The sequence below is a fragment of the Gymnoscopelus braueri genome (genome assembly GCF_963280865.1).
Source record: "Gymnoscopelus braueri genome assembly, chromosome: 4".
Taxonomy (NCBI): domain Eukaryota; kingdom Metazoa; phylum Chordata; class Actinopteri; order Myctophiformes; family Myctophidae; genus Gymnoscopelus; species Gymnoscopelus braueri.
In genome coordinates, this window is record NC_137605.1 from 13,905,084 (window position 1) to 13,917,335 (window position 12,252).

The 12,252-nt window shown below is 42.5% G+C and overlaps 2 protein-coding genes across 2 annotated transcripts; both read left to right on the top strand.

Annotated features, from left to right (window-relative positions):
- The first annotated feature begins 572 nt into the window (after positions 1-572).
- Positions 573-6,620, top strand: LOC308084200 (stathmin-like). Its single transcript, XM_080426737.1, has 5 exons — positions 573-682; positions 3,133-3,167; positions 4,372-4,562; positions 5,197-5,388; positions 6,345-6,620. The coding sequence occupies exons 2-5, from the start codon at positions 3,158-3,160 to the stop codon at positions 6,402-6,404; spliced, it is 453 nt and encodes a 150-aa protein (XP_080282863.1). The 5' UTR covers positions 573-682; positions 3,133-3,157; the 3' UTR covers positions 6,405-6,620.
- A 1,841-nt stretch (positions 6,621-8,461) lies between these two features.
- Positions 8,462-9,676, top strand: LOC308083766 (alpha-1,3/1,6-mannosyltransferase ALG2-like; the record flags this gene model as incomplete). Its single annotated transcript, XM_080426103.1, has 1 exon — positions 8,462-9,676. The coding sequence occupies one exon, from the start codon at positions 8,462-8,464 to the stop codon at positions 9,674-9,676; it is 1,215 nt and encodes a 404-aa protein (XP_080282229.1).
- Between the last annotated feature and the right edge of the window lie 2,576 nt (positions 9,677-12,252).

The window sequence follows — 12,252 nt, forward strand, 5'->3', positions numbered from 1 at the left end:
GACCAATGGCTGTGAAGAACCAGCCGTGACGTCACGATACAGTCGGTTTTTGCCGCGAAAGTGAGTGCTGCTGCTGAGGAGGCTGGAGAGATAAACACACGCAGACACCATTGTTGCCATGTCGGCTTAGTATAAGCGACTTTCGGCTTCTTTTTCTGTAAAGTTGCTTGTAAAAAATTGGTAGTTTCGGGTTGTGGTTTTTGGGGCTTGTTTCTAAAGTGTTCCAAAACATTTATTATTATTATTTAAACCAGTGGTTCTCAATTTTTTTCACAAATGTTTTGTGCCAGGGAGTATTTGTATTGTTACAATGTTTTAAAAATATTCCAAATATTCCACATTTTGTTGCAAGAGTTTCTGAAAATAGCCGATTGATTGCGTTGTGAGCTGGTAGATCGGCTATTTTCACATAAAGCGCTCATGTGGCCTATAGTTTCCTCTTTTGGGCTTGTTTTCATCACAAAATATGGCAACACTGCACACACACATCACACACTGAACACCCACACATAATGGGCGCGTTCGAAAATACAGCACTGAGCGCACTGGCCAATACAAACTAATAGGCGAGTGTGCTCCGGTGCGTAATTTCCGAACGCACCCATGCACACACACACACTGACTGACTGACAGAGAGCAGACCTGTCCCGAAAAACAACAACACCAGAGATCATTTCAAACCGTGAGTAACTTTACCAAACACTGAATAATATGTGGAATAAAGAAACTAAACATCAGTTATTAACCTGCTGGTGGAATCAAGGGCTCTAATGTGATGAAGAATTGATGCTTGTAGAAAAGAACGACTCGAGCACATTGTGTGACAATGGCTTGCAGAGTTGCAGCGCACTAAACCATGAGTTTTACTTTAACTTACAAATCATCGACTAATATGTGGAATAACTCAACTGTAAACCAGGTTGCAGGTCGAATTTAGGCTTAAATGTGGACCATGTGTTTTACTATATAACTGATTTAAAGTAATCAAATTAGTTTTTAAAACTCGACGATTTGCATCTCTTTCGTGGTTTAGGTTTTTGAAAACGCGTAGAAAATGTCGAGTTGGACAGTTTTTAGGGTAACGTTTAAAGCTTATTGTTAATATACTGTACTGCACATGCCCACAAAAAGAACAGATCTACAAGCTATCAACGCGTCGTGGTGCGACACGTTGATGGCTTGTAGATCTGTGCTTTTTTTGGACGGAATCAACCTGACAGATGGCTTTCTTCTTTTGTTTGAAACGAGGTGAAAACAACCTCAGCTTTGATCCACGTGTTTGTTTGTTTGTTTAGTATTTACAGAATAAAAACCTTTTCTTAACTTCGTTTAGATATTTAGGGTAGAAAGAGGTAAATTAAAGAGATTAAATTTAAAAAAAAAAATGTTTCAAAGAATCAGTAGCAATTATTTCACTTAGTTTGATGTTATCAGTGTGGTGTTAAGTTAAAGTAACCAAGTACATTTACTCAAGTACTGTACTTAAGTACCTTTTTGTGGATTTTTTTTTACTTAACTGGAGTATTTCCAATTTTCAATACTTTTGCTTCTACTCCACTACATCTGATCTCAGAGGCAAATATTGCACTTTCACTCAACTATAATTATTTGAAAACTCAAGTTACTTTGCAGATATAAGTTATTATATTATAAAACATACATTAACCACTTTAACCCTATTTTATACATAGGCTATTTGAAAATAGCAGATCTACAAGCCCACAACATATTGCGACGCTTTATGAGCTTGTAGATCTGCTATTTTCAAACATTTTAGTACTTTTTACTTTTGGTACTTCCAAGTATATTTTGATGCCAATACTTTTGTACTGTAACTCGAGTAACATTTTGAACACAGGCATTTTACTTGTAACAGAGTATTTTTAATAATGTGGTAATGCTACTTTTACTTCAGTAAAATATCTTGAGTACTTCTTCCACCACTGTCTGGATGTCATTACAGCAGCCATGGTGGTTTGCAGGCTACATATGAACTAGCCCTTTTTCTCCTTCATGTATTAGTGATTTTATTGAGCACCTAATTTAGTAGTGACTTATAGGCTATAATAAGGTGGGTATCATCACACATCAGGTAGTTTAATGCTAGTTACAACAACTTGAGGTTAAAGAGAAGTTTAATTTGGTCCGTCCTGCTGGCTTTGAATACATTATTAGTCAGACATGTAAACAGCACGAGGTACAGTCAGACATTTAGGCTAAAAGGATCATCTTAAGCCATTCTTCATTTTTTAGAAAAGGCTGTTGTGTGGAGTGTGGCTGTTTACATGGAGTGAAAATAGTGTGGAAGCAGTGTGTGTATAGACACACACGCGTGATGCACGTTGCTCAGCAACGGTGAGACTTTTTCCCATTGTCTGGGCGACACTTATATAATCGTACAGCTGTTGAGACAACACTGGCTGTGCATGACTTGTCTTTTGTCTATCAGCATTGACAGACACAAACCTACAACTGTAACTTTTTTTTGTTGCCGTGTTTGTCTGTGCCTGCGGTTACCTTTTATTTTATTTTATTGCCTCTCTGCCAAAGAGGTCATGTTTTGGGCCGTGTCTGTCAGTGAGTGTGACCAACATATTTGGAAAAGTAATGGCCGGTTTTTCCATTTAATTCGATGTGCAGCACCCAAGACAGATGCAACCTATTGACCTCTGGTGCCACCAAATTGGGGGGTTGGGTAGTCCCATCCTCCCAACCTCGGGTCAGTCAGTGAGGGTAAATGGGGTTGTTTATGAGCCTAACTGCCTGGGGGGTAATGTTAAAGTAGCGTGAGGAAGTGGTCTTGATGGGTAGCTTTTGGAAGAGGTGGTGATGTTGTTTGCCTGCTCAGCCATGCTCATTCTGTCTGTGTGCACAGATTGAAAGACCGTCAATCCTTAGCCACTCTGAGACAGCATGTTTTTGTGTAGCTTGATGCTAGACTGGTCCATTCTTCAATGTTTTTGTGTAGCTTGATGCTAGACTGGTCCATTCTTCAATGTTTTTGTGTAGCTTGATGCTACACTGGTCCATTCTTCAATGTTTTTGTGTAGCTTGATGCTAGACAGATCCATTCTTAAATGTTTTTGTGTAGCTTGATGCTAGACTGACCCATTTTTTAAATTTTCCTCCTAGGTACAACGGAAACAACTCAGCTGAAATGTCTAAAGGTGGGTGCAGCCATTAAAAGAGAGGCCTGTACACAGACAAAAGCAGATCAAATGTTTGCTTGCATATTGTATAACATGCACATCATGAGGATGTATATCGTCTCTGTCGGGTGGAAACCTCAAAACGCATACTTTTCAGGATTCAAATTCAAAGATAGCAAAAGCTCGAAACGCTGCGCAAAATACATTTGTGTGACGCTGTACTAGTGTGATCAAGTAGGCCATTTAATTTTTCAACCGAGGCTAGTTGGCCATTAATTTATGTAAAAAACACCAAAAGTTAAAATATGGAGATAAGAGGTTTTCTGCCCGACAGCAACAACATTATTTTTGTACAATGACTTGGTGCACCTTTATGTTTGTAGACTAGCTGCTCATTTTTAGTCAGCTGTTTGTTTAACAACCTACTGTATAACATGTGCATCTACTGTAGTCTAAGTGTCTTTTTTCAGGAGTAGGAAAATGACTGGCTGGATAATGAATTTGAACGTTCCAATGTTTTGTTTCCATATATATATATATATATATATTAGTTCTCCGCTTCAAGTGTTTCTGCCTTAATATATATATATATACATAGGATGTGCTATTGAAAACAGCACAGTATTTAGAGGCGTATGCCTACAGATCACGTGAAGGCCAACTCATTGCGCATCAATGGTCAATCATTCCCTTTCTCTTTGGGCAGTGTGCTAAAAAATCACTTATATAGTTAGTAGGCCTAGTAATCAGAGATTATTGGGAGATATCTGTCTCACTGAAGAATTTCAATGGGTAGTGTCACATTTTATATATTGTATTTTCCGCATTTGAATTGTATCAATTTTTTTAATTGTTGACCATTCTAACCAATTGGTAAACAATATCTTCAAAATACACTAAGATTAACGGAACACATACAAAAAACAACCTCCAGGGACAGTGTGTATTTTCAGAGCAACAGGCCTTCGGTGCAGTGGGGTTAGTTTTCAGGTTAACAGGGCTGCCTGACTAATGGTTTTTGGTTCATTCAAGTTTAGAGCTATTGGTATTTTGGAATAGTGGCATGGCAACGAATACTGTGTAGTAGTCACACCAGTGCCCCTGCATATACAATAATTATTTACTGCACAATTCAAGTGTCTGAATAAAAATGCTTGCACTTTGCATACACTGCTGCATAATACTAACTACTGCAATTGGTCTATTCCACACTGTTACATAGCCACCATCCCCGAAGTCAAGGAGCTGAACAAGCGTGCCTCTGGCCAGGCCTTTGAGGTCATCCTCAGCCCTTGCACCGCACACATGAAGGGAAAGAAAGAAAACGAACTTCCCTTCTCCCCACCTAAGAAGAGGGAAAGCTCCCTGGAGGAGATCCAGAGGAAACTGGAGGCTGCGGAGGAGAGACGCAAGGTATGTTTCTACAAATGCACCAATGGAGAGAGATGCAGTTGATGAATTAATCTGCACTACACTGTTCCAAACACTGGGCACTGGGTTGGGACCCATTTGTGCGGGTCGCGGACACATCTTTGTGGGTCACAAGTACATTTTTTGTTTTCATTATTATTTGTAAATATTTTCAAAAATGTCTTACATTTTGTCCCAAATCTTTCATGAATTAAGAACGAATTGAAACGTTTTCCAAAAGAATTTGACAAATAAATAGAAAAATCAAAGACATTTCATAAATTTGGAAAATATATATACACTTTTAAGAAGTAGTGAAAAATAGCAAATCTACAAGTTCACAAAGTTTGGGAACCACTGCGTGTAGCACTCAGATGAGAAGTGCAGTTTACTACTAGAGCCCGTCCGATTAAATTTTTTTGGGGCTGATATTCTTACACTTGTGAGTCACACACAGCTATGATATTTTACAGTTGAACATTCAAGTTGTCCAAAATGACACCAGCTCACTGAAACATTAAACATTGTTGTGAATGTAATCATTATGAATATACAAACAAATAAATGTAGATGTTTTAATGCCCGATGAGGTCACTCACACAGAGCCCACTTTCTTTCATTCCTTCGACCTCTCCAGACCCAGGAGGCCGAGGTTCTGAAGCAGTTGGCCGACAAACGAGAGCACGACAAGCAGGTGGTCCAGAAGGCCATGGAGGAGAACGACAACTTCAGTAAGACCATGGAGGAGAAACTCAACCAGAAGATGAAGGCCAACAAAGAGAACCGCGACGCACGCATGGCAGCACTCGATGAGAAATTCAAGGAGAAGGTAGATATCCTTTCACCTTTTAGCCAGGGCTGCACAAGATATTGCACCTTAAATAAGTTAAAATTATTATTATTTTTTTAATGGAAGGATTTGGATTTTGGATTTTGGTTTTCTGAACAAAGAATCTCTCCTGACCCGTTTTTAAAACATTCTTTTGAGTAGAAGAAAAGTTTGGTAAATATGTTGCACTACACATTGGAATAGCAATTGTCAGTGATACTGCTCTTTAATGTGTCTGGTTATTGTTGGTTAGCTTTACTTGAAAGTCCCTCAGTGTCAAACTATTATAAATTAGGCTTAAAGGGATAGTTCACCCAAAAAAGTACTTATTTTCTATCAATTACACACCCCACGAAGCCTTGAATTCATGGAGATTCTTTTGTTTTTGTCGCATTCCTAAGCCAATAATTTGATGACGGGTGGAAAAATGCTAATGTCTCCGGTAGGAGACTCAAAGTTGACATTTTGAGTCTCCTACCGGAGCCGCCACAGGTCATCAAATTATTGGCTTAGGAATGCGACAAAAACAAAAAAATCTCCATGAATTCAAGTCTCCATGGGCTGAACTATTCCTTTTAAGGCTACGGTCACACTTGCACACTGGTTGCAGGCTGATAAATGCAGGTTGTGCACGGCTGCCTGTTTAGTGCAGCCAGCTGTTTTGTGCAGCCGATCCGCCTTCGACTCATCCGATTGGACAGAGGGGGGAAAAGCAGCAACGGTCTCAAGCATGGATCTGCTTCAAATAGACTTTTTCTCAGCATATAACGCATAAACGCAAGGTGTGTGCAACACACGGAAAGCTGGCTGCGCAATATCCAACTAAACGCTCCGTTCCCTTTGAAACCCATTACAAAAAGACGGCCACATAGGCAGACCCAAAGTTAGGTGTGACCGTAGCCCAAGTCTTCTTTAAACGTGTGAATAACTACAGTACATTGTGATTTTCTGTACAGGACAAGAAACTGGTGGAGGTGAAAAAGAACAAGGAGATGATCAAAGGGACGGGGATCTGAAAAGTGTTTGGATACATTTGTGTTTCTACATGTCCAAAGAGAGATTTATATATTTTTTTGTTCACCGGCAGTAATATAATATTGTTAGGTTAGCAACTGCTGTGGTTTTGGATGACATTTTCAACGTAAGCACTGTTATGCCAATGTATTACTTAGATCTGTGGCAAGTTCATGCATCTGTATTGTTCTGAATAAATATACCTTTTGTTTTCCAAATGTGTGTATTCTTTTCACATAAGGATATTCAGGTTTTTTTAAAAGCTATAATTCAGTGCTTCTGCCTCATGAGCCTTGGTGGTTAAAGTAATATACATATTTTTCTTTGTTTAAAAATGTTTTGGAAAATAATTAAGCCCTATATTCTGATAGCAATCACTTGAATACTTTATTAACAGTTTGCCAATAAAAAGCACGGAACGCACAGTTCTATACAAGGTCTGCTAAAAGGATTATTCCCAAGAAAGCACTATGGCTTGTTTCCATTGGGGTCCTGTGTATTCAATTCATCGAAACATTTAATGACAGACAAATATACAAAAACTATGCAAAAACATCATATAAACGAGTAGACATTAATTATAGTCACTAACGGGTCTCTGCATCTCTCCATCTCAATACATTTTCAGGTTGTATACTATGCCTATGCTATCCGGTCAGGAGAGAGAACTCATATAGGACATGTGAAATTGGAAGTGATAAAAAAAAAAAAAGGAATGCAGACAAAATTGGAACTGGAAAACTATAAAATTGAAGCTGATACATTTTCTTTGTGAAATGATGGTGTTTTTATGTATTTTGTGGGGAGGAAATGCCATGTTTGTCCTGTAATTTCTCAAAAACACATCAGTGGTAGGCCTAACTGTTGCGCCCAATCCCCTTTCATTCCTTGGACTTTACTGCCACCTTGTGGTTATTAACCCATCTGAAGAAAAAGGGAGAAGTGTGATTATTTATGACGCAAATCTCCGTGCAAAAAAAAAAAGAAAAGCAACTCAACAGAGCAAAGGCAAGATTCTGACAGTCACACTGATATATTTTACAGTGGACTGCAGAACACTGCGTTCTGCTCCTGCATTTGGAATTCTCTTTCTCATTTTTCTCATTTTCCTCATTTTGTCTGTACGTAGGTTCAGTGCTGTTGGCATTTTTTACGCCAAAATGACGGCAGCGCCATCTAGAGGTGATTGTCAAACAAGAGAGAGTAAATGATGCAATAAGTTAACTTCAGGCATCATGTACTGCTTTGCTATTATATTTACAGTCACACTCAGAAACGTCAATAGATGATTTTCACTTGACTTACTGGTGGGCCATAGGATAATGTCAGTCACCAGAAACAGGGACGTGCGTTTTAAATTAGTCTAACATGGTTAAAATGGAGATCAAAGTTGAATGGCCTTAATATAGGAGGGGGTCTGATGTTAATAAGTATCAAATATGTAAAATATTGAATCAAGCCACTTAAAAACTGTCTAGGGTGCACACAAAAGCCTGAATAGACATTATAATGACCCCTTAAGTGCATTAACTGTCGTGTGACATATTTGTCCAGACATGCAGACAACTTAAGCTTTATAAAATAGATTTTTGAATTTAATTTTGAGTTATAGCCTACTAGTGCAGTACAGTGGGTACTATTTACTATTATATCACTAGCCGTTGTCCGAGGACTTGGAGGCCAGTCTATGACGTCAGTCATTTATGATGCACCAACTTGGGAGAGTTTGGGGATCTACATATTGCCTATGGGATTAAGGTGACGTCACATGCATTTGAACCAATCGGAGAAGCCGATTGAGAGACACAAATAGACAGAGAGATGACTGAATTTATAAATAAGAGATATATTTATGTAAAAAAAGATATTTGTGGGTTAGTCCTAAATGAATGGTGATGTTCTACTATATACAGCTACGGTTTAAAAGTCCCATCCCTAACAGACGTTAGTATGTGTAGTTGCCAGAGGGAGGCAGGTCACTCCTCCTGTAAGTGACATCAAAAGGTTGTTTACAAACACTGATAAACAGAGGTCTCCATACCTTACTGAGACACAAAGGATGGCACGGGTGGTGTTCCTCCATCCAGACCTGGGCATAGGCGGAGCAGAGAGGTTGGTGGTGGACGCAGCTGTTGCTCTGAAGTCCCAGGGCTGCAGCGTCCAGATCTGGACGGCACATCACGACCCCACACACTGCTTCCCGGAGACCCTGGACCCTGACCTGCCCGTGGTGTGTGTGGGCGACTGGCTACCCACCAGAGTGTGGGGCTACCTGCATGCCCCGTGTGCCTACCTACGGATGGTTTACGTGGCTCTCTGTCTGATCCTTAGCAGGCTCGAATATGACGTTATCTTCTGCGATCAGGTCTCGGCGTGTATCCCTGTTCTGAGGCTGGCCCGTCACAGGAGGAAGGTCCTGTTCTACTGTCACTTCCCCGACCGGCTGCTGACCCAGAGGAGGTCGGCCCTGAAGAAGCTGTACCGCGCTCCCATCGACTGGCTCGAAGAACGCACCACCGGCATGGCCGATGTGATACTGGTCAACAGCCGGTTCACTGCAGGAGTGTTCAGGGAGACCTTCCGTAGTCTCGGAGGAGTCCAGACGGACGTCCTTTATCCCTCGCTCAACACCGACACCTTCGACGTGCCCTCCGCCGAGGCGAGGGGCCTTGAAGGCCTGCTCCCCGAGGGAACCACCAGCACATTCCTCTCGCTCAACCGCTACGAACGCAAGAAGAACCTGGGGCTGGCCCTCGAAGCCCTGGCCGCCCTGAGGAAGAGCCTGCCCCCGGGCCAGAGAGCAGGCGTCCACCTGGTGGTGGCGGGGGGGTACGACGACCGGGTCACCGAGAACGTCCGGCACTACGCGGAGCTGAAGGAGCTGGCGGCGCGGCTAGGCCTGGAGGGCTGCGTCACTTTCCTACGCTCCCCCTCTGACTCCCTGAAGGTGGCGCTGTTGCGGGGCAGCGCGGCGGTGCTGTACACCCCGAGCGGGGAACACTTCGGGATCGTCCCCGTGGAGGCCATGTACTGCCGCTGCCCCGTGATCGCCGCGAACTCCGGGGGACCCCTGGAGAGCGTGGTGGACAGGGAGACGGGGTTCCTGTGCGAGCCCACGGCGGAGGCCTTCTCCGAGGCCATGGCGAGGCTGCTCGGCGAGCCTCAGCTCCGCGCGGACATGGGACAAGCCGGGAGGAGGAGGGTGCAGGATAAGTTCTCTCTGCAGGCCTTCTCAGACCAGCTACACGGTTACATACTCAGGCTGATCCAGTGAAGCACAGCAGCGCCGCTGGTGATGGGGACTGCACGGGGTCAGAGTGAATCCTGGGTACTGCCCTCGAGCAATGATGTGCTGCTTGGTGCTTTTGTCGTGTGTCCTTAGACCTTCAGCTCCGTTGCAGCAAGCCAGTCCAGTGTGTCATCGTCTAGGTCAATTAAGCCACGATCACCATTCGGTGGCCGTTATTTGGGGCAGCTGGTCATCACATGTTCCTTAGTCTGTAGTGGATCCCCGCATTCACAGTGGGCTCTGTCTGTGAGACCCCACTTGAAGGGGGGGAGAAGAAGACAGCTTCCACGTGGCCTCCCCCGCAAGTAGCTAAAGAGTAGATGCAAGGTTGCATGCCCTTTAAGAGAAACAAATGTCTTCACTAACGTCCACCGACCGCAGAAATTCATGAACCATATGAACACTAGGGTCCCTATTCTGGGCATGTCATAATAGGCAAACATTCTGTGAAAATAGTCGATCTGTATGCTCACAACATGCTGCAGTGCGACGTGAAAAACATTTTTATATCTACTTATATACACATATCATATCCATACATGAGGTTAGACATAAAGTCTCACTTCCTTCTTCCCAATCCCCCTCACCTGCTTCACTACCCTGCCCCATCATCCACCCCTTTATTTCATATTTAAGGTGGTCAACAGTTGGTTAGTGTGTAGCCTACGTGTTTTTTCTCATCTTTTTTCCAAGTGATGCTAGCAGCTTCTGAGACCAACATGTCAGGGTGTATAGTGTCACTTAAAGTTCCCTTCACAAAGGGGTTAAACCACATGACATGCCTTTAGTTTCTCACATCCACCGCCTGTTTAGAACATGTAGCTACATTTCCACCTGCAAATGCACATCACTGGCATGCACTTGAATTGACTTGTGTCGCGATGGTATTAAGGTGTTTAACTGTATTAATCATAAGAATATTGCATTGATTGCAAAACATTATACAATTTTTTTACTTAAGCTTTTTGTGTTGCATAGTCAAAGGGTTTAGTCATTCATGTCAATAACAGACCCAAAAGCCATAGCGATTTGCTTAATGTTATAGGTAAAGCACATTTAATTGCTTTGTTGTTGAAATGTTCTATACAAATAAATGTGCCTTGCCTTACATATGTGGGGGTTGTCTCCTTCACAGCCATCAATCAGAACACTTAAAGGACATACATTAACAACAACACAGCATGTGCTCGCCCGACACAACATTTATTTACTTCGGCCTCGGTCTGGCACTCAACACTAATAATAATAATACAACACTTTATTTGTATAGCACCTTTCATGACATCAAATTAAAAAAGTAAAAAAGTGTGTCTTGAGCTTGCTTTTAAAGCTATCTATGGTCGTTGCCTGTCTTATAATGGGAGCTTGTTCCAGGCCGTTGGCCTATAAAAGCAGAAATCTTCTTCGCCATGTTTTTTTGCCGTGCTTTTTTGGCACCTCGAGGAGGCCAGCACTACTGTAGATGACCTAAGGAGACGGGTTGGAACATATGTGGGCAGGCAATCCAAAAGTCTAACTTCTCGTCACAGATTTACAGAGGAGGGCTTATCTAGTGACATGATGTTAAACAGGGCAAGGTTTAGCTTGTGATCAAATATTTTTGTGCTGTGACACCCATGCGGTACAGTAACCAAACAGCACTCTCTCTTCAAACCACTCCTTGTCCTGGACACTATTTGAAATAACAGTAGAAATATTGTAAACCTCATTCGTTACAAGGCTATCCTGTACAGGGAGGCAAACATCAGGCTTTCTAAAAGCATGGGGTCCATCCATGTTTTGTTGCTATTTGGAGCTGGGCTTATCAGCTGGGAGGCCACCAGAGTGTGATTTTGATGGCGTCGTGGAAGAGGGGTGGGTCACTGCTACGCCCCTGGGTGGGTGGGGGGTATAGCGTTTTCTGGGGCAAAGTTGGTGGCTGCGGGGCTGGGCGTCTGATGAGGGGGAGTGAGTTTTATTCCAGCGCTAATTAAGTCATTCGTTGGTGAATTGGGGACATGGAAAACGAGGAAAAGGAGGGTTATGGGGTTTGAACTTCTTCCTCTCGGACTGTTATCGATAGACCTCTCTCTAATGTCTGTTGCAATCTCCTCCTGGGGGTTGGTTTGACATTCCTCCAGATTTTCATGCCCAGCGCTATCAGCTATCAGTTGTTTTGATTTCTTCTCCACCAGCCTCGGCGGGGGCGGGGGGGGGGGGGGGTAGGAGTGGTTCAGCACTATCTGTTGTTTTGGATTCTTGTGTTCCGGCCTTGGCGGAGGGTGGCGGGTGGCACACCGAGCGAGTAGAACACATTTGAGGTAAACAATTTTACACCTAGCTTGTTACGGTGGATTCCGTCTGCAAAAAGGTGTCTGTGATCCCAGAAAAAAATCGAATTGTCAATAAAGTGCACAGTTAGACCAAACATGACCAAATGGATGATCTTTCTGTAACCAAGACAACAGCCACATAGCTCATACACTTACATGTTTCTGTAAATCAAGAACCTCTTAGGCAGACAACAGAGACTATACTACACATTATTTTCAGCGAGTGCGCAAATATAAATTAGCCATAAG